The sequence below is a fragment of the Rhea pennata genome, chromosome 9 (assembly GCF_028389875.1).
Source record: "Rhea pennata isolate bPtePen1 chromosome 9, bPtePen1.pri, whole genome shotgun sequence".
In the NCBI taxonomy this organism is placed as follows: Eukaryota; Metazoa; Chordata; class Aves; order Rheiformes; family Rheidae; genus Rhea; species Rhea pennata.
Genome location: NC_084671.1, coordinates 19,685,836 through 19,708,577, shown reverse-complemented (window position 1 = coordinate 19,708,577; position 22,742 = coordinate 19,685,836). Strand labels below are relative to the sequence as shown.

The 22,742-nt window shown below is 39.2% G+C and overlaps 1 protein-coding gene across 1 annotated transcript in view; it reads left to right on the top strand.

The window, feature by feature from the left end:
• Positions 1-582: 582 nt before the first annotated feature.
• NYAP2 (neuronal tyrosine-phosphorylated phosphoinositide-3-kinase adaptor 2) overlaps positions 583-22,742 on the top strand; it is a 134,999-nt gene continuing 112,839 nt past the window's right edge. The window contains exon 1 of the mRNA XM_062583140.1: positions 583-797. Coding sequence (XP_062439124.1) covers positions 592-797 — 206 coding nt within the window. The 5' untranslated portion in view covers positions 583-591. The remainder of the gene's footprint in view (positions 798-22,742) is intronic.

Sequence of the window (22,742 nt, the reverse complement as noted above, 5' to 3'; positions counted from 1 at the left end):
GTTTCTGTATTTTTGACCTACAGAAACTTTTGATCTTTTCACATTCCAAAAAATGTAGCAATATTTTCAACCTAAACTTTGGAATATCCTGCTGAATAGGAATTTTGTCTGGTCATCTGCTCTAGTGAAGGGTTTTCTAAATTGTGAAAAAGGACTAGTAGTCCTCAGATTGAAGTCTTTACAATTCATTTGAAGCTGAGAGTCAGGAAAGTCAATGTCTTTGAAACTGAAGGGGACGAGGAAACTAGAAGCAGTGAAATAAAACCTTACGAACCGCATAATCTGTTGAATTTGAACAGCGTCTTACTGGACAGTTCTGCCTCACTTTAAAGAAGAGACTCTTGTTTTTTATCTTCTCTTGTGTCTCTTTACAGTAACATGGTTCCATGTTCTGAATAGCTCCCTTTATTATCCTTTAGATAGGAGACAGTCTCCTATCTAATAAGTTCTCTCTTAGAGAGATTTGCTAATTACAATTGATACAATCTTCACTGTCATAAGCTATAAGCTATTTCCTACTGATTAAGATATTACATATTTTTTTCAACCTGCAGGGAACGTTGCTTTCCGTTGTTCATTATCTCCGGCAAGATGATGAGTTCTAATCAGGAGGAGGTCACTTTGGGCGCTTTTCTCCAGTATATTGAAGATATGGGGATGAAGGCCTATGATGGCTTGGTTATACAGAATGCATCAGACATTGCTCGAGAGAATGATCGCATGAGGAACGAAACAAACCTGGCTTACTTGAAAGAAAAAAGTGAAAAACGTCGAAAACAAGAAGAAGCAATAAAACGGTAAGTATTTGGATAAAAAGGTGACTAGTCTAGCAGAGTAAGTGAATGCTGAAGGGCTCAGAGTCTCAACTATGGTAAAACTGTGAAGGTCAGTTGGCTTTTAAGGAACTTACTGGTAAAAGCCATGCAGGCCAATGGTGCATGTCAGACTGTTAATTGTGCCTAAGTGTGTAGATGTGATAATTAATAGTCCTGCCTGCCTCAATGACAGAAAATATTCATATCCATATCCAATATTCAGTTTGTGCATGTATGGTATCACCAACAGATCTGATTTGTAACAAAAAGTTTTGATGTTTGGGATTGGAGATGTGTTTCTAGGGGAAACTAGATCTTCATCCAGTTGGTCCTTTCAGAGACAGTGTGTTTTGTGCTAAGTTATATTGGTGTGTGAGCCCTTACAGGACAAGGACAGCTTCACAGATCAACATGGACTCTCTTTGATGTTGATGTCTTAAATGTGTTTAAATTTGAAGAGCTCTAACTGCTGTCTGAGAACGTACAAAAAATGTTATTATTTATGACTTCCTCACTATTCTGCACTCTTTGAAGCCAGTAAAAAGAAACCTGTGATCATTTAAAGGAAAATGGATCGAGCCCCTGACAGGCAGAATCCTGTGATGATTCTTCTCGAACAATTCCATTGATTTTAGTTGACAGTTAACAAGAGGAGTGTTCATATTGCCTGGCCTCTTGTGCCAATGGATAGCAATGAAATCTCTGCATCCTCACGGCAAGAAAGAAGGATGAATTGAATGTGTACATACGTATGCATATATGTATTTGTTTATAAACGTATCTCACATCAAAAATTACATTTTCTTGAAGAAATGGACAAATTTTATAATACAGATAATCATCTGGGTACTAAACTTGTATATGCAAATAGATGACTTGAACACAAACTGTTAAGAGGTCTTTGAATTTCTTCTCCCACCATGAATCTTCTGTATTGCAGTTTAAGTGATTAAATGTTATGTGATGTCTTGGGCAGTGTGTACCTAGGTATAACAGACATGCTGTGCTGTATTGTTCCAGTGACACCTCAGTAGTCTGGTAATTTTGATGGGATGTTAAAAGGAAAAGAGCAGCACATCCAGTTTGAGGGAGGGAGAAGAAGAACATAAAGACAAATTATTGCTGCTTTACGTTTTCAAGAAGTAGAACTTTCTAGCTGCTTGATAACTTCATTTCTGGCAAGGGTGTGAAAATCATGTGAAATTAAGGTGAATAGTAAGTGTCAATACAATGTGTATTTTGGAATCTTCTGGCACTAGTGTTACTTTTCAGCTCCTTTAGGTGATGTTTATAGAGATTCATGCTGTTAAGGAGTCAAAGGCAAAGGTTTCTTAAAGCATGAGTTAAACTGTGCATGTCTTCATAAGGAAAACTTTCTCCTTGCAGCAAATTAATGTAGGGTTTTTTGTTTTTGATCTAGGCTGGATATGCATTTTGTTTAATTCTTGCCATCTTTTCTAAGTGTTCCTGGGAGAGGATACTGGAATATAGGTGTCAAAGATTAGTGCCCTTGTTAATATGAGAAGAAGCCATTTATTCTCTTCCTTCTCTATCTTTTGGTTAGTAAACACTTATATTGCAAAAATTTCAAGAGAAGAGGCTACTGAGACTTATTTTAAAGCATTTCTTAATCTGATAGATAAGGTAGTTATACTCCTGTTACATAGAGCGGAGGAAGGCTTTTGAATCAACCTTTCTCGCTGCTAAGCAAAAGTGCTAATCAGTAGACTTGTTTAAAGCACTGAGAGAAAGAGCCCCTTCTGCTTGTAAATTTTGTGGCTCTTTCCCACCAAATAAACCAAAAATTTAAATTAGCGAATACTTTGAATTGGTTAAAATTTCAATTTTAACTATGTTAAACTGTCAATATATGCAGGTATACACAGAATATAGACTTCAGGCAGCTAATTATTCTGGGCTGTGGCTTCACTGTTCCCATGCACATAATTCCAGATAGGTGTGCCTATAAAGGATGCTAAAAGCTGAAGTAGGCTTTGTTATAAATAAGTTTCTAGAGGAGTGAGTTTTGAACATGCCTAGTTTTACATGCCTCTGCTTCTCTGTGCCTTATTTGACCATTTGAACAATGGTGGTAATACTTGCTACTTTGTGGTGAGATTGTGCAGTTTTAGTTATTGATCTTGGCAAAGTGATTTGATAAAGAGCTCTGTATGTGTGCAGATGATTAGGGTGGAGCCAAGCCATGAAGTTCTTATGCAAAACCTTTGACTGAAATCACTGAGAGAAGAGCTCTGCTCCCTGGATACAGTCAGAAGACGCAGTGATGTGGGTAACAAGTGATAAAGTGTTAGCCAGCACTTTTAACCCTCCACTTTCACCTCAGGATCTGTGTTGGCTCTGTAATGAGTGGGCCTGGGCTGAGCAATGGTTGTGTGAGGGTGGAGTTATCATGCCTTGATTTCTGAGAAGACTCAAAGTAGCCTTGTCTCCTGGGAGATCCTTTGACAGCAGGGATGCTGCTCACAAGCATGCTGGCTACTGCAGAAATGCTAGCAAACAGAGATGTTCTGTAGTATAGTGGTTTTATCTGAGGAGCAGTTGAGGAGTGGGGAGTGTTCAAGAGAACCTTAGGAAGCCTTGGGAAACCTTACTTTCACCTAGCCTCTTTCTCTGTTTTTTTCCCTTTATAAAATTGGGGAGAGAAAGGACAAGAAGGGATAGGGAGATATTGATGAACTTCTTGATTAGGAAAATTAAAAACAGTGGTGGACCAAAGGATAACATCACATTTTGACTAAAGGAGCAATGACATCTGAAGTCAGTCAGGCTGATTGCAATCATGTCTGCTCCCTGTGGGAACCTCCAGGGATTTATCCAAGACTCTGGTGTCCATCAAAACATGGCAGTCAGAAAAGGCAAGATAGGATTATTGATTTGTTCTTTGTTCTGAGGAATTTTCCTTACATAAGGTAAGTACCTTATCTTGGGGGGCCTTACTTTATCCCTAACCCCTGATAGTGGGGCTGACGTAACAGCGGTGCATGTGTGCGGTACTAACAGCCTGGAGACCAACAACAGCTGAAAACAATCCCCTTAGCAACACGAGAGTTATCTCCTGTGATTAACTGCAGGTAGATCTGGATGAGGAGAGGGGGTCCAGAAAACACTCTCCTTTTGCTTGGAGGGATCAAAATGAAACAGCTATAAGTCTTTGGCACCTGTAAAGATACAGCACTGAAAACCATGCAATAAATAGGCTGATTATGTAGTTTTTAGAAGTTATTCAATTTTAGTGTTCAGATACTTTTTTAGAAGAAGGATGTGGCTGACCATGTATATTAAGAGCTTAAGACAGAATAGTTTATTATCTAATAGAGTGATATCACACACACAACCGTTTGTAGGAAAGAGTTATTTACCTGAATCATCTGATGACTGTGCTGTATGGCACAAAAGTTCATTGAAATGTATTAGATAGTCACAGGAGTTTGCAAACAAGATAAAAATTTTAAAAAGCCATTAAACTGCATATTTTGCCGTAGAAAGGATACAATGCATTGTATTTCTCTAAGAGCATTGATGTACTTTCAGCGCGATTGTTAATTTATCTTGTGTGGATCTGATAGGTTAACTGGGGGGAAATGTTTGGTTCTATTCTAAATTGCAAGGAATAAAACTTGCATCATATTGGATTGGAAAAAAAGCAACTAGTCTTTGTGTGATCTTACCGGGCTGAGTCAGCTGATCTGTTCTGAATTTCTGACCTAATTTTAGTATAGTACTTAGCGACCATGCAGAGAAAATAAGGTTAACATGCTGATCAGTAGCTGAGAATAAACCACAATAAATATGTAACTATACGTGTTTTGTATCTAATTTTTAGGCTTTTTTTCCTTTCATCTTTTTATTTGTCTGGCCACACTACTTGATGATTCTGTTCAGAAGTCTGTCCAGACAAGCAGAGCATACTGGCATATTGCCCACAGAGCTTATAAATTGCAAATACAGTTATGAAGCAATATCATTTTCATGGGGAATACTGTTGCTGTGCTGGAAGAAGTACCTTCACCATGATAGTGTCTGCTGTAGGCAGGGATGCTGAAAACAGAAGGTGTGGGTGCCAGGAGAAAGGTGAGTGTTTTCAGTTTACAGAGGACACCTGTTGTTATGGGCAGCTGCTTTCTTACTTGTTCATAATTGAAATATATACATTTTAGTTACTTTATATCTATTGTATATAGTCTTGTGTGGTGTTATTTTTAATTGCATGAATACAAAATCTTACATGAGAAGTAAATAATTAACGCTTCCTCCTGGTCCTTCCTCCCTAGGTTGAGACAAGTCAAATCGTAAAGTGTGGCTGAGGTTGAAGGAGGTATACATTCTCAAAATCTTGGCTTCTAGTTTTTAGGTTTCAATTAAGTTGCTGTTTCTATTGAATATTGGTGTTTTGATTTGCAACACTATGAAGATGTAACTACTTTAGAGTAAATTTGATGGTGTGAGTAGGTATGAATTTCTACCTGCTAAATCCTGACCTTAGCCACCAAAGCATTTCTTTCTGCTTCTGATGGTTCCTGTACTTGCAGCTTTTGCCCAGCACTGAAATGGCTCTGTGGAAAGCCTTGTTTCTGCTTGTTGAGGGAAGTATCCAGACAGAGACTGTCAAGAGGAGGAGCTTTTAGGAGCACTGTTACGTGCTAAGGCTAGCAGAAATGGGCCAGCCAGCCGGCCAGTGGCATGGTTAAGCTTTTGTAATAAAGAAGGGATTGTAATGAACAGCTGTCGTCCTAACCTCTCCTTCCCATGGCAAATGAAATATTGAAGACTAACCCATCAGCAAAAGTAAGATAATATTTTTCTCTTGCTTTTTTTTTTTTTTTTTTTTTTTTTAAGATTGTGGAGGTAATTGAATTAAATGTTACCTGTAGTTTTCTGTAGTCCCTGTCCAAGAGGTTTTTCTAAATAAGACATAAAGTGTGTGTCCTTGAGCTCAAAGTGAAGTGTTCTCAAGTGTGAGCAACAGCAAACAAGGATAAAAATATTTCTATGCATAGGATTATTCATTGCTTAAAAACTCTGTTTAACTGAGTAAATATGTATAATCTTAGAGTATATGGACATGCTGAAATGTTTCTGTTAGATTCAAATAAACTAAGGAAAATCATTTCATTATGAACTTACTGTTTACAAGAAGCAATTTCAATAGAATGCTGAAATCAGAAAAATACTTTAGGCAAAAGAATGCTTTAAGTACTAACTCTCCTTTTTTCTAAACATTTGTAGTTGAAATTGTACATTATGAACTACACATTTCAAAATACAGCAGAATGTTTATGCTTACTACGTTGTGAAGTGCTTGCAGCCAAGACCTCAAAAATAAAGAAATGCAGTAAGTGCTTCTGATCATGGTGAGCGGCTCAGACCTACAAGCACATTATTGAGGTGTTACGAATTACAAGCTTGTGAACGTATTATTATTGTAATTAAAATTCCAAATATAAGTTCACTCAGTGAACACAGTTTTTTGGATGTGGGTCACTGGTATGTGCTTTCTTAACCAAAGGTTATGTCTTATGAGGAAGCTTAACTGTGGCAATAATTCTGTTTTCTTCATCTTATGGACATGTTACATAGTCCTTTCATCGTAGATTAATACTGTGATGCCACTGTTATGATGGAAGAGGCTGGAACTCCACTGATGAGGTGTGTGGAGACTAGTTTTAGAAGGATTTTGAAACCTTTAGCTTGTAAAAGTATCATAGGGTCTCTTCTAAAGTTGGGTTAATGTAGAAAGAGTACCATTGATGTTTTTTTCATCAAGAGTAAGTGAAATAGTTGTGCAGTCAGTGACCTCCAAATGTATTTTTTTTTGTTGCATTTGCAAGTAAACAGATGTGATGATCGAGCCAACAAATCCTCCTTTCCAAATGCTCATACCCATATGGCCATGTATTATTGCCACAAAAAAAAAAAAAAAAAAAAAAAAAAAACGGACATAGTGCAAATACAATATATTACTCTTGTTGTTATTTCCATAAGTTTTATATTAAGGACAATCATGCATCAAATGTCGTTAAAATTTACCACAAAGGCTGATAGTTTACTTGGTAATACCACATATCAAGAAAACTAGGCAAAACTATCATCAGTTTGGAATCTAAATCTTGAAATTATTTTCAATAAATCTTCCATGGTTTTAGAGCTCCTGCCTCTAGCTCTCACTCATTTGAGTGAGTGTAAAATCTCCTACCCGTCATCATTTCACAGATTGCTCAGAGATGTACAGTTCCATTTTGTGAGTGGGTGCATTTCTGCTCAGGATTTGTTTGCTGTACTTAAAAGGATAATTAGAGGCATGGGCTCATAGAGAGCTGAGAGGACTTATAAATGGGATACAGAGCCCTTTTGTTAAAATCCAGGCTAAGTGGCTCCATGCAATTGATGTTCGAGGCTGTCTGACCACCTGTGTAAATGAGTCATTGGCCGTGGTCCAGTTGCACTGGGACGGATGTTCACCTGCAGCTTGCAGGCTGGTGCCATCCATCTCAGTAGCCTGAGTTGTCGTGGAGATAGGTCCATTCTCCCACTGAGAGAGGACCCTCCAAATACTACTGCTGAGATGTGCAAGGGAGATAGGAATTATAATGTCCAACGTTCTTCATTCTGCCCTCGTTTCTAGCTTTTTTTTTTTTTTAACTCTAATTGTAGGATGTATAATTTTAATTTTAGCCTGGAAGTTTGAAAAGTGGCTTCACTACCCACATTGCCTCTTGTCCAAAAGCCCCGCATATCTTTGCTGGGCAGAAGTTCATGCAGAGCTTTTGAGGAAGTGGGGGATTTGCACCTAGGCTCTCCAGAGTTTTGGCCGTGCTGTTAGTGCTAGCCAGATTTGCGTATGCTTGGGGAATGGTCTTAAGTACGCTATGAAATTCCACAGAATGTTTTCCAGAGCAGAAATAAAACCTGTTATCTGTGGAGACTGGATAGGAAAAAGACTATTTTGAAGAAAGCCCAGCTCAAGTCTTCGTAACTAATATAGATTGAGCTTCAGTAATGAAGAAATGCGTTCACTAGAGCAGTACAACTGATGGGTCATGTAACGTTAGCAGAGCCTAGGCTAGGACTATTGGCAAAAGCGTTGTTCTGTTCTGACCTCTCCTACCAGAACAGACTCCGCGCTGAAGTTCACCAGCCCTCACCAGCACCTGACAAATGTTGTCATTTTGTGTGATCCGGGTTAGGAGGTTGTGTTACTCCCTGAAGAGCTGCTCTTTGTGAAGGAGTGTGGGGGGGTAACCCACAAGCAGCAAAACTGCAGCTAGCCACCTTTGTATGCACAGACGTACGCATGGTCATGCACATGGACTTAGGAAATTCTGCCAAAACTGCCTCTAAAAGACACAACTGGGAAAGCGCAGTGCCAGGCTGAGACAGCAGTAGAAGTACATGTTAGCATTAGATATATGCTAGCATTAGAATAGTACAGGAGAATCTTCCTTTGTCTTCAGGAAAATCCATCATTTAACAATACCTCTCATAAAGTTGAAGAAAAATAGACATATTTGGTGAGCTCAGTCCATTGCTCTTTCCAGGGCTATAAATTGTGGCTGCATTTTGCTGTCATTAATAATAAAAGAGATTACTTCATGCCCTTGCCCCCACTCCCTGTGCTGGCTGGCGGCTGTGCCCGTTGCATGCTCTCCTCAGCACCCTTCTGACAGGCTACGTGTGCTTTTTTCTTTTCTTTCACCCACAGGAAAACCCAAACATAGTATGGTGCTTGCTAATTTAATCAGGATGTTTACTTTCTTGGCCTAAAGAGTCTGTTCTTGGCTATATCCCTAGAAGTGGAGAATATCAGCACAGACCACCTCTGCAACAGAAACATCTGCTATTTGGGCATCTTGTTGCTAAATTATGCTAAATCAGTGGCTGAAATTCATATGAAAATAGAAATGTGCCCGTATGCTGATTAGATTTGTATGCAATTGGATTAAAAGGGGAGAAATGAGAGATTAGAACAGAAGTGGATTGCAGTGGCATTACTAGTTGCAGGCTTTGTAGTTAGCATGAGATTTCTTTTATTTTTCTTTCAGGCTTCCCATTCTAATTTGTCTGGTGAGCTTAAACGAAGTCTGGTCAAAGACAGCACCTTATGCTCTCCCCCAAAATGCTCTGTGGAAAGTGTCTTTAGCACAAAGCCCTCATCAGTGAGGGGCCGCGGTGAGCGGCCGAGCGGGCTGTGTGCTCCCGCAGAAGGCGCTTGCTCCAGAGTGGTGGTATTACTGCATTTTATTTTTTATTTTTTTGCACATTATACAAGGACCCCAAATGGAAATTAGATTCCACCACATCACTGGCAGCGCGTGCACACAACGCAAAGGCGGCTCACGATATGCATCGAAATTGTGCCCAACAGGTGACTAAAGGGACTGCTGAAGAGTTAGGGGACTGCTCATTTCCTTTTGTATATTAGTAGAGCACAGAGCAGGCTGAAGTGGGTCCCGAGCGGCAGTGATGAATTGCACCCGGCAGTGCGCTCCGAAAGCTGGAGAGAAACGTTTCCGATTAGGCTCTGGCAGATGCTTCTCGAGTGCATCAGGACTGAGAGGACCACAGTCAGCCAAAACAAAAATACACATATTCCTGCCCACAAGCGAGTTACTTGAGAAAAGTGTAACATCTCTCAAGAACAGAAATAAGAGTAAATGTGGGGCTTTCCATAAATTAATAAAACCTACCTGCATCTAACCAATTCCTCCTTCTAGTGGCTTATATAGGGTGTATCTCGCCAGTAGCTTCTCTGCTGGCTGAGGGCACTTTAGTTATTAAGTGGAGATCACATGTTAGGAGCCATTAAGTGAATTGCTTTGTACAGCCTTTCCCTGAATGCTAGGGCGAATGCAGTATTTCATACCCTTAGCTAATTTCATGCTGTAATTTAATTTTTGATACATACTTTTAATTGAATCTTTAAAGACAAAGGGAAAGTAAACTGCTGAGTCCTTTATTATTGGGAAAAAGATTGTTTAAAAATGTAGCCCATCTAGAGAATAATCTTCTATAATTAAACATAAAGTTTGTTTTACTTCTCTGCATGTAATTATGGAGAAGCAAGTTCCTGCTGTCTGCAAAAAGCTCAGGGCTGAAACAGAGGTGTTGGTGAACACAAAGTTATTTATCTGATCCGAGCATCATAACTCTATCGGGGATAATCCTGTAGCCTACCACAGTGTGCAACTCTGAATCAAGAAACAAAGAGAAGCTGATTATAAAATTAGTCTGCTAACACCAAAATCACATTAGCAGGAGCTCTGACTAGTGATCTCATTTTTCTAATTTTTGGTAATGAGATGAACTTGAGAAATGTGTCAGCGATTTTGTAATAAAGAAAAACCAGTTGCATATCAAAGCTGCTTTTCTGCATCCTGAAACTATAGCCAATGTTTTAGTGGTTAGATTTTGATATTCATCTTCTCAATATTCATCAGCCAAAATCCATATAATCTGTTATGCAGTTACATTATGGGAGAAACCTCTTGATTAGAACAGTAGTGATACAGATTGCAAATTTTATGGACATCATATTTAAAAAAACAATAACAACCGAAAACATTAAATGTAGTCCGCTCTAATGTCGAGAGAATCCTGGAGCATCGCTTTGTGTTTTAGTGTTCTAATTCCTTTAAATCAGCAAGTGTCAGCAAGTGATTTTTCCCTTTTGTTGTTATTGGGGATAAGCAGATGATAAATAGTGGAAGTGAAATGTGCAAGGGTACATGAGCAATATGGAAGCATAGTGTTTTTGTTTGTTTGTTTACAAAAACCAGTCTGATGTTTACCTGTGAAGCCCAAGCAAAGTAGCTTCTAATAAAGGGAAAGAATAAAAGCAGCATCTTGATCTTTACGTGCTGAGAAGGCATAAGCTGCGCTTTCTGCTGTCACGAGTTGGTAGCAATTGCAGGCGTGAATGGGACTGTAGGTATTAAGAGCAGCACCATGCAAATGATTTACTTTTTAGTTTGGAAGCCAGTGTGGGAGGGGAAGGGATTTGAACTTAACTCAAATTTAATTTGTGTGTTTATTTTCTTGCTGGAAGCAAATACTGGTTAAAGCAATTGTCTTTTCAATACAGAATGTCTTAGAGCACTTCTGAGAAAAGCAGAGAAATGAAGGGGGAGCTAGTGTTAAGAATCTCGATGGTACTGAGGTCTCCTTGCCTTTACGCTGGGGCTCTCGCTCAGTGTAGTTAGACTCTTGGATGCTTCTTCATTAGTGTGAGAAGGATGATGGTTCAGGACTTGCAAATGTTTTCTCTTGGAGCAGCAGCACACATGAAAATTACCTGAACATCTATTAAACACTGAAGTGTTCAGGGCAAGGTGTGCTAAAGGTATCCTCGTTCTTCCTGTACATCCTAGCACCGTAGCGAGGTTCTCGGAAGGATGGGAATGATGTGCTCGTTGGAATGAACGTTTCCGTAAGCTGAAACAATCCTCTGGCTGTGCCTGTAGGAAGAGAATTGCCTCTGTAGATCTGGCCTGGAGCTGCAAATGGCTCCAGTCATATTTCATCACCGAGTTAGAAAGCCATATGATGCAGACCTCTATCAAATGGCCGTATTGGCAAGCCTCAACTTCGGTAGCAGATGTTAAAACATATTGATGACATATCTCTTACCTCAGTGTCAGCAATATCTTTCACAGGACTCTTTCAAGTTGACTATCAACCTGCCACATTAACAAAAAAAAAAAAAAAAAAAAAAAAGAAAAAAGAAAAAAAAACAACAAAAAAAAAACAAACAAAAAAACCCACCTACTGTCTTCTAGGGTTATTTCAACTTATTTCACTGAGGTTATTTTTCTCTGTTTCTATCAGTTGCATCTGTGTTTTGATGGCTAAAGCAGAAATAAAATTTTGTGTGTATTCAACTGGGCAGGTGTACTGTAAAGTACTGCAGTGTACGCTAAAGCTTTCAAAGACCAAACTGATAGTATTTGTGTTAAATGGCTATTGTTTTGAGGTTAAAAAATCTTAATCAGCATAACACAAATACCATTTATCAGAGATTTTAATTCAATTTGTTTCAGTTTCTAATCCAGACTGCTAGGCTAAGCAGAGTACAGCTCTTTACATAGAGTCGTATTCCTGCATTGTTAATCTGAATTCTGCTACATCTGTGATGAACTAGATCAAAAACTGCATATGTACTTGCCATGGCAACCCCTGTATCACATGACACACATGCTAGTGCAGCCAGAGAGCTTCATGGCTTGTTAAACAAGCACGCAGAGACCCAGATACACACCATTTTACCATGTGACTCCTCTAGCCCGGCAGCTTCTTAAAGGCAAAACTCTATCTGAGCATCGTAGTGACTGCCTCAGCAGCGTCTGGCCTGAGTTCCCTCCTCTCCCCTTTCCTGTCTTAAAAACAAAATGGACAGAGATCAGCAAAAAAGTGCTATAAGTATTTTCTTCACTCTTTCTTTTCATTCAGAAAAATCTATTTGAGAAGATGAAATGGTGGTTTTGTGTAAAGTTATGGAGGAGTCTGTTGTTGTTAGAAAGGAAGGGGCTCTTTGATGCACTTGAGCAGCTGATCGTACTTGTGCAATATACTGCTTTTCTGGATGGACTTTCTGCTGTCACCTCCTGTAGACTTGCAGTAGATTTCGGGAGTGTGAATGAGGACGGAGCAAAATAAAACTAGTCCATTTCAGGGCCATCAGTAAGTCACAAGAGGCTAAGACTGCAGCAGCCACAGGGCAGTCCCAGGACGCTTCTCTGAAAATCCGTTTGCTCCTTGCTGCTTATTACGCTTCCTCTCAGACCTAATGACTAAGATGATGGTGATCTCTCTGTAGTTACTCACCCAGCAAACTGTAACCTATTATATCTTTTTCCCAACTTTGCGTGTTCTAAGAGAAGGCACAGAAGGCCGTTGACGAGTAGATCTGAGGAGTGGCAGCCTCAGCAGTGGGAGCAGTGGTGGGGAGAAGGCAGAGGTGGGGCTGGGTTAAAGAGGGACAGCACTGAGAACGTGTGTCTTTCTGCACCTTTGCTCTCTCCGCAGGGAGGAGAATGGCCAAAATGCAGTCTTGCCCTAATGGTGTTGGTGGTGGGGGGGTCACAGCATGCGTGGCTATTGGCATCTCCCTCTTTCATGCCCCTCTGTGGGCCCTGTTTGGGTGGTCAGAGAGGAGCTTTTGGAAGATGAATCCATTGCTGCAGGAGTGTGTGATGGAGGGAGATCCTTTTCACCCTCTGGTTTCCTTTCCTCTGTTTTGCTGGAGCACCCTGGCTCCCTAAGAGGAGCCTTTCTGGTGGCTGAAGGACAACAGATGCTGTGAGGCCAAGCTGCCATCGCTTGGCGGTGGCCATTTACTGCATGCAGTAGAAAAGAGCTTGTGTTCAGTAATTGGTATTTATGGTCGCTTAAAGACTTGCCGTGTATTTGGCACACCATGAGAATTTTTCTGTAGTGACCCTACAATCTGCAAGGAAGGGGAAAAAAAATCCACGGGAAAAAAAGATGCCCGGAGGAAGTGGCATGGGTTTTCTTTCTCATTTGGTCAGAGCTGGCGTTTGTGTAGTGATCACTTCATTGCAGGTACGTCTCCAGGGGCCTGACTAGAATGGAGAACAGCAGTATACAGAGCTACAAAACATTATGAAGATACTGCTAGCTTAATTGATTAAAAACCCAAACAAAACACACACATACACACAGCCTTTAAATTATTTAGTCTCCTATATCTGCTCAGCAGATGCAATTTAACAAGAGTTATGAAGAGACCAACTCTCAAGTCCATGTGTTGGAATTAATGATTTTAGTGATTTATAGTGTTGCTTTTGAACTTAAGGAAAGTCTATTTCCAATTTCCAGTTTCAGTCAATCAGATTTTCATCTTCATTTCCTAAGCAATCAGTCTAGCTGCAAATATTTATAATTAACGCTATTCAGTAGGAGACTGCTGGTCTCTTACTGTGTAGTACTTCAAATGGTGTTTTTTTTTTTTTTTTTTTTGATTACTGTTTTGGAGATGATCCACAATAAGAGACCGTTAACCTGCCCTGGGTTAGAGGTGTTTTATATTTACAGGTATATTTGTACATAATTTGACCGTTCAAGAGGAAAGTAATATTTTGCTCATCATTAGGGACACAGATAAGAAAGATGCTCTCTTCTGCAACGTGCATCTTGTGCGCCTCTGCTAGTGAAAGCGTGCTAGGATTCTGGTGCAAACTCAGCATTTGAGTAAGGAGATATTTCAAGGTGTGTTAAAGGAGTTTTTTGGCAGGATTGCTGCTATAATTGTACAGTATGACAAAACTGATGGATTTTTCAGCTGTCTTTCACTACTTCATTATTAGTATCTGCTTTGATATTAATAGGAGAAAGAGGGAAAGAGAGCTTGCAGGGTCATTCATTCCCTACTGAGGGACTTAGCTATCTAAAGGGCTATATTTAAGTCACAGGTTTTTGTATTGTATTTGTTTGCAGTTACAACAATAGACTCATGACAAAATATTATGACTAGCATCTTCCTACTTACTCATTTGTTTGTCCTCAATGCATGTTTATTGTGAGTTGTCTTCCCAAGAGATTATAAACAAGTCAGTATTTTTCACTCGCTGATCTTTGCTGTCGTTTAATGGTGGGCTGACCCAGGAGATTCTGTATGAGAGGTTTGCCAAAAGGGGTCCAAAATTTGTGGAAATTGCCATTACTAGAATATTTCAGGAAAAAAAGCCCAATAACTTCATTGCAAGACTGTTAAGGTTGCTATGAGACAGAATGTAATTATGTGTGAATTTGTTTACCATTCCCAAGCACTTGAAAGGGAGAGAACTGTGGACTGCATGAATTCTATACTATGCACAAAATAAGCTAAAACACATTTTCTTATCAAATGCAGTTTTAAAAAAGAGTATTTTAAAGTGACACAAGAGCTTTAACTTTGACCTATGATTTTTTTTTTAATGCGTAATGTCATTTATTTTCATTTCTCCTTCACTCCCCAAATATAATGCGCTCATTGCAGGTATTTTAAATGATAATATATAAAATGCTAACACATGAAGTATGAAAAACATACAATGTTTTAGTAAAAGACTTATAACTACACTCTTTTGAAAATGATATATTCTTAGTTCAATAGTAACTGTACAGTGTTCCCATATTATGATTGCCATATTATTGATGTATACAAGGCTGATCAGCATGAGTTGTTGGCTCTGTTCATATGATTTTTATGCTTCTTTTTCTAAATTGTTTTGTGTTGTGTTTTCACCTTGAGATAACTGCTGCTGTTTGCTCTGGGTGAGTACTAAGCCTGTGCCACAATTAAATGAATGCTTCTGCAAGCCACTATGGTTGTTTTGTAGGTAGTATAAGATTTATGCCCTCCAAAACCATTCATTTTCTTGATTTTTAGGTAAATGAAGCTGATAAATAAGATCAATACCAGTAAATAAGGTAGTAAAAAGAAGGGAAGTGGTTTCTCCCCCTGTTTTTAGAACCACCTTCTTTATTAATAATCTTTTTTTTTCCTTTCATGGAAATAACAACTCATTTTCTGCTAATATGAAACACTATAAGATTGAAAAGCTCACTCCAGTACTGAAGGAATAAGCAGTTCTGACCAGCCTCATAGTAGTAACCTGAAACCTGAAATGGTGTTTGGTCGGTAGGGCTGATATTATAGTGCTACAGTATGTCCATACAGCTGAGTTACTGTAATGTGGGACGTTTACCTTTGGGAAGGTTGGGGGAGAGTTGTCCTAGCCTTCTTTCCCCAGCAGAGGTTCTGAATCCATCCGTTCACTAAAGCTTATCAAAATAGAAGAAAAGGGATGTTTTCAACTATAGGCCAGATCCCCAGCAAAGTTGTTGCAAAACAACTTTACCTGCCAAGCAATTGCTTTAGGTGCAGGTAACCTCTGGCTTCCCAGCCTCCTCCTCAGGAAAACCCATGAAAGTTTTAGGGGGACGTATTGAAAACCCCCTGTATCAGCTCCCCAGTGCCTGTGGCTGCCAAAGAAATCTCAGTTAAGTTCTAATTAAAGGCATCTTTTGAAGATGGTGTCAGAAACAACAGAGCTGCAGCCCCGATGGCCTGTTTCACTTCTGATCCTTCTTTTAACTTCCATTGGTAGCAACCAAAAGTCAAACTCAGCACTGGGTAACTAAAGGATTAAGTCCCAGTTGCCATATTAAAATAGGGTCTGCCAACTGCTCTGCAGAAGCTGTCTCCTAGGCCACAAGAGCTCAGCAGGGAGTTCTTGGTAGTTGCTTCCTTCTTCTCTGGGGACCCACTCATCTGTTACTGGCCCCAATACACGAGTAGCTGATGCCTTAAGAGGAGGAGGTGAACGTCAGCTAAGGAAATTCAGGGAAGCAAAGTGTTATCCCTTGGTGTGGTGTATTTTAACTGCAACGACCATACTCATATATTACATTTGCAAACAGAAAGCCCTGGGAGTGAGGAGATGCTATTCCACGAAGGGTTTGCTGCTGCTTTCTTCTCCCCCCTCCCCCCCACTTTTTTTTTTTTAAAAAAAATTGTGATATATTGTTTTTTCTACCTTGCACTATGCATGTAATCAGCAAAAAATTAGTGTCATTTAAATAATATTCCTTTACATATTTCCAATTATAGACATACAATTATCAAGATGAAAAACTCCAATCCAAAATTTTTCTCCAGGTTTGAACAGCAGTATGAATATCCAATGTTTTTTTTTTTCTTTTTCATTTTCAGAATCACTTTGGGTTTTTCTTTCAGAACAAATAATGTGTAAAGGCAAAGAACAGGGAGGGAGTTTGGCCACTTCCAGCCTTTATTTGCCCCTTGCATGCAAATGAGCAGGAGGGAGCAGCTTTTTTTCAGTCTTTAATGTCTTTGTCACTAGGACTGCACATTTATTGTAGACCTCAAACTAAAAAGTGCTTTATAAAAGACAGGGAGATACATACTCTGGTGATATCATTGATACTCTGAATAATCTAATGTTGTGTCTACCTTGCTGTTTCTTTGGCACACAACCCTTTCCAGATAATTTCCAGTTTTACTGTCTATAATCATCAGCACTCATTATGTTATATAGAAGTAAAATCTAACAAAGGAGCAAAGGGCTTTTGCATCAGTCATTCTAGGAGTTTCAGCATCAAAGACTTTCACTTGAATATGTTTTGTTTTGAGACGTTAGTGATAATCCCATCTTTTATAGATTTATTATGAGGATGAGACTTTTTAAGCTGATATTTATTTGAAAAAGAGACCCTATAAAATTTGATGGAACATACAGTTCTAAAAGGCAGTTTATGCTTTTATTTAATTCAGGGAGTATAAATCATCATTCTGTGCACATTATCACATTTACAAGTATACTATTTTACAATGATAGTCTAGTTTGTTAAATACTGCATAAATTGTGTAGTGGTTTGTCCCCTCATGTTGTGCATTCCTCTAAACCTCCTACTGATCTTTATTGTCTCAAAAGACCTCTTTTGTATTCATTAAAATAAACAATTTTTTGGCCTTAATTTTCTGTATCATTTAAAAAAATCTTATCTCCTTTTACATGTTCAGTTAGGTCATGATCTCTTGCATTAGGAGAGAATAAAATGCTTTTGCTTTGACTGCTTTACAAAATCAATAACTGGAAATAGCTGTCAGTGTATCTGACTGCCTTTAGTACACTGGATACTTTTGCTCCATTTTTTTTTTTTTTTTGGTACTTAATTGTTTCTGTTTGGCTTCACAAAGCTGTTCTAACTTGTGTTCGGCATTTCTATGGCTTATGGTCGAATCTCGTGATCTGGCGAGATACTCCTCTGAGTTCTAGCCTTCAGTCTCACTATACCTGATAGACACGCTTCTGAGTAAGTTTTATTGGGCAGAGCAACTACCAGCATGTCAGTACTGGATTTGAGTTGGAAAGTGTGCTCATGCAGTAGCTGCTCTGTGCGTGGTGTAGCGGTACCTCCTGCTCCCTGAGCCACAGAGGAGAGAGCGTTAGCTGGCAGGGGGCTTGAATGGCAAGTTGTACAGCTCTGCTCCTGGGTGGCTGCCTCAAGCCCCCGCTGTACCCAAAGTACAGGACGAAGCTATTTCAATTAGTGCTATAGCCAGCTGCTTTGCACCAACAGGTGTGTGAAAGTGCAGGCAACTTAGGTTTTTTCCTTCTGCTCAGTTATATGTCAGCATCTAGGGTCTTAAAGTCACGCATTGCTTTCAGGGGGAAGAAATAACAGAGTATTTTGGAGCCCTTTGGTTCTCTAGAAAAAGAACGGTTCCTTTAGCTGCAAAGTTAAGATGTGTGTACTATGGCTCTTTTCCAACAGTTGACTTTCTATAGGACAATAACCTGATATATTCCTCCTTGTGATACTTCTAGTGATAGCATGTGCTGCAGTAGTAATGTGGTGGTGGTGACATTAACTTAAACACGATATTGTCACTTTATTTTCCTGAAGGCCTTTTTGACAATTGCAATCTGAAGCTGGAAAAGATTTCTATTCTGCTTATTTGGGCAGAGATGAGACGTGTATAGGGTTGTGTGCTGGGGACTGGCAACTTCATGTAGCTTCGGAAGGGAACTGCTATTACCTGAAACAGGCCTGCTGCCTCTGAGCAATTGAATCTGCTATTTGTACAGAGAAGAATACAGCTTCTGGGGCTGTCTGTGGACACTTGCTGCCTGCAATTAGAACAAGAATTGCGAAGTACTGGAAGCTTTGCAAAAAAATTGCAAAACTGCAGGTGTGTGATGACTGTCAGTATATTAGCCTTTGAATACCCTGGAGGATTTGGATACCATGTAAAAGGAAGAGAAATTTAGCTCTGATTGTTGCATGAGAAGTTGCCAAAGGCATAGTGCTCAAAGTAGGTTACGGTATATTCAAATCCTACTCAATTTTCTGCTTTGATGCCTGACAGAAAGCTGAAGGTGAGAATATTTGGGAATCCAGTCGAGGGCAAGTAAATAGTGCTCACCTAGTGGAATGCAAGTGATGACTGAAGATCAGAAGTCTTGCTACTACTGAATGCAGGTGCCACTTTCTTAATTGCAAATCTAATCTGTTTTTTAGGGAGCATGGGGGGAGGGTTAAGTGATGTTCTTGTAGATTTTAGAATAATAGGTTCTTGGTTTTAAAATAACCATAGTATCTCCCAAATGTAATGACAGATCTTAGGGAAGGATTGTTTTCCAGTACTGTAATACAAGATAGCTATTGCATTTAAGTTCTCCAGAACAAATACTTCTTCAACCAGCTATTATACTGTCTGAATTGCTCTGCTGACTTTAAAAGTCATAAACTGAGCCAAATCCTGGAGTAGGATATTGCAGGTGAAGGAAATGCCACTTTGAGGCATTTGAGAGAAAGAGGAAATATGGTGAATGAGGTAGCAGAGTCTTGGATTGAGCTCTGCATTTCTAGCATGGCCTCTTCTGAAAACAATCCCAGTAGAAATTCGCATTAACATACCTACCCAGCTTCACATACAGGCCCTGAAGGATTGCCCAAACTCACCAGCAGTGTGGCTATGTCATTACAGACGTCTGGACTAGCCCTCTGCCCAAGCTAGTATCAGGAGACCGTTTACTTCCCTCCTGGTGACAAGCCAGCAAAGTCAGGCTAGTGGTGACTGACATAAGCCTATATGTTACAGCACAGGCATACTATTAGGAAGGCTGGGCAAATTTTTCCATCTTCTTCTCTTAGTTTAGACTCAAGGGAAGGGTGTTCTTGTCAACTTTGGCAAAACTCTTTAAAAACAAATAAATATTGTTTTTTCGTTTCCATCCCCTGCTTTATGCAGGTGGTGAAAGCATGCTAATAGCTGCATTCTTTGAAAGCTGCAGCTAGAGATCACCTGAACTTTCCTTCCTCACTGAGGAGACCTTGAGAATGGAAAGGAAAGGGTGGTTTGAAGAAGATGAGATCAAAGTAAGGCAAAGAAAGATAGTTTTACTTTTACAACAGTTATCCTATTTCATGTGTTTAGAATTCTCCTGATCTAATATCATCGAATGTAACAAATTATCATAGTAACACACCATCTATTGTCTTTCCATCCTTTCTGACTCGCTAGTTAATCTTTAAGTCTTGCCATGAGCAGTTTTTTCCAAACATACAATTACTTTTACCTCCTACCAAAGAAATGTGATCGACTGGAAAAGCATTATGTAGATTTTCAAATTTCTGTTCTGCAGGAAATTCTATGTCTTCTAAATATGTTTTATCTCTCCCGAAGAACCAAGAACAGAGATTCTTTATGATGAAATGAAATTAAAAGATAAAGCCCACATTTTTATTTTTCTGTATCTAATTTAAAAATACTGAAATTAAAGGTCACTTCACACTGAAACATCTAAATGTTTCAAACCTCAGATGTCACCAGTGGATACTGATTTACTTATGCTCCCTTTTTATTTGTAGTTTTTCAAAATAAAGCATCATCTGCATAGACTACAGAAAGACTTTAGTCTTACTAAATCTCTCATAATTTTCTCACTTGAAGTATCCTGTCAAAAGATTTCAGACAAGCTCTGATACTAATGCTTGAGCAGTACATAGGGGAGACAGTGAATGTACTCCAAACATTCATTCTACTCATCATCTGTGTCTGCTCTCCGTGGAATACAGAGCTCTACAGCGAGCAGGCAGCACAGCTGGTGCCCTGCCAGATCACTTTGATGTCTGATTCTGTCCTGTGGGTTTGTTGGGTTCCCTATGCTGGTGATAACAAGAAAGTTTAACTGTGGTATGCTTCCAGTAAAGTATCTAAGGGGGAAATGAGCAGCAGTTTTTAGATTAATCCAATATAAAAGTTCAAAAGCTGTAAAGGGGACCTGGATGAGTATACACCTCGCAAACTAATATTGTGTAAAGGCCAGCAACAGCTGATCCGTGATTATTTCAATGTGCTTCATGAGCCATTACTGATTTAGGGTGCTGTGTCGTTCCTACTTGTTATCAGCCTTGCAGAAAAACACCCCTCCCACCTGCCCAGGATACCTGAAGCAGAAATAGGCATATAAAGAAAGTCAGCAGAGGTGTTGAGCTTTTGTCCTTTTCTGGCAAAACCAAAGGAAACAGAGTGGTCAGATACAATTATGTACTGCCAAGAATTAGCAGTCCCGCAACTCACCCTTTCTATTTCTTGCTTTGGGAACTGTCCCTCCTTGCTTCCTCCAGTCTGAGCAAACTTCCTGTCAGCCAAGAAGGGAGAGAAGGTAAGGTCTGCACAGCATGACTACAAAAAAAGGAAAGTAACATAGGGTTAATGTAGATGCATTCTGCCAATGTAGTCTTCCTCCAGCAAATCACAGCACTAGGTCTAGGTTTAAGAAGGCCTTTTAAATTTCATTGGAAGAGCAAATTTACCTTTATTTCACTTAAAATAACATTTTATTTTCTATGCTTTGCCTTTTTTCCTCACTTAGGACCAAGCTTATTAATATTACAGTTACTATTTGCATATGCAACAGTTTATTTTCTCATTTCTTGAACAGGTAGGAGAAAGCATGAAAGCAGATGTACAACTGAAGAAAGCTGAGGTGCTTGTTAGATAGCAAGGGCTGTTTCATAGATGGACTGCTCTTGGGCAGTACCAGTGCTTCCAAGAGACCTACCATCTGGATTTCAACATTTTGACCCCATCTGTAAAAGTCAAAATATGCTAAATATTCCTGTTTTCTGCTCATTGCTGTTCACATTTAGTGTCCCAATGAATTTCTGCTTATGTAGATGTTTTTATATGTTTTGAGGGTTGTAATTCTGCTGACTACAAGGCTTTACAATACGTAGTAGTTACCTATTGGTTTTTGGAGTGGAAAGTCTCTTGGCTTTGCAAACACACACACCCCAGTTCATGAGCAGATGGTACTCAGATTCTGACAAGTCTAACTTAAATTTTGCATGTAATCCCAACGTAAGTGCTTTCATTGAGACTCAGGTATTTACTGGGACTCGGTATATATGACTCTGGTATTATGTAGTAACATAAAGTACCTGGATGAGCAGCGTTGCCTGAACTCTTACTGTATGGTTGTAAGTAATTTACTGTTAGAACTTGCAAAGGAATGCAAGTTTCAGTATGTTGCAGACTTACCAGAAATCTTGGGTTAAAAAGACAGATTAGCCCTAAGCATAGCTAAGTTGAGTGGAACTTGGGTTCAGAAGGCCAGCATGAAATAAAATCTTGGAAAAGAAGGATACTGCCTGCCCTGTTTCTCTCCCTCTGCATGAAGTCTTTTAATCTTTAGTCTGAAAGAAAATTTCTATTTGTTTGACCAAAACTGATCTTTGTGTCCTCAGTGTCTTCTGATAGCATTTTTGCTGTTTTTTTTTTCACTGTGGTTACTTAGACACTGGGTAAAAAGACATTTAACCTGGCTTTCTTACCACTTTTTTTTTAATAAAGCTTGAGGTATTTGTTATGCTGATATTTAACTAGTTCTGATTTGATGAATAACTTATTTAACAAGCAATGGCAGAGTCCCTCAGATGATCCAAACTCTCCAATTGCCTCTCCTAAGCTTTGTAGTTGCTTTACTTTTGCTACTGTGCATTCATTTGTCTTTTTGCAATACCCTCTGTTGAAAGTGAACATCGCTTTTTCTCAGTCCCTTTCTCTACATGTGTGTGTATGTATGGAACAATCAAACATACCCTAACCTGAGCATTTTTGAGCCTGTGCTGGCTAATGCGTTTATGGCACACCCTCAGACCCTGCTCAGAGCTCATTGATCTCATTGGAATTTAGAGCAAGGGAAGCCTGAGGTCCAGTTGGGCAATTTTTTCAAGGAAACATGCCTTAAAATGATTAAGCATTTAGGACATGATTGAGCTCAATCTTAAAAATAGACAGTTTTACCTGACTATAATCGTAGAATCTTGTTGCTTTGATGATTAGAAATCTAGCTTTCAGCCTAAAAGTTTCGTATA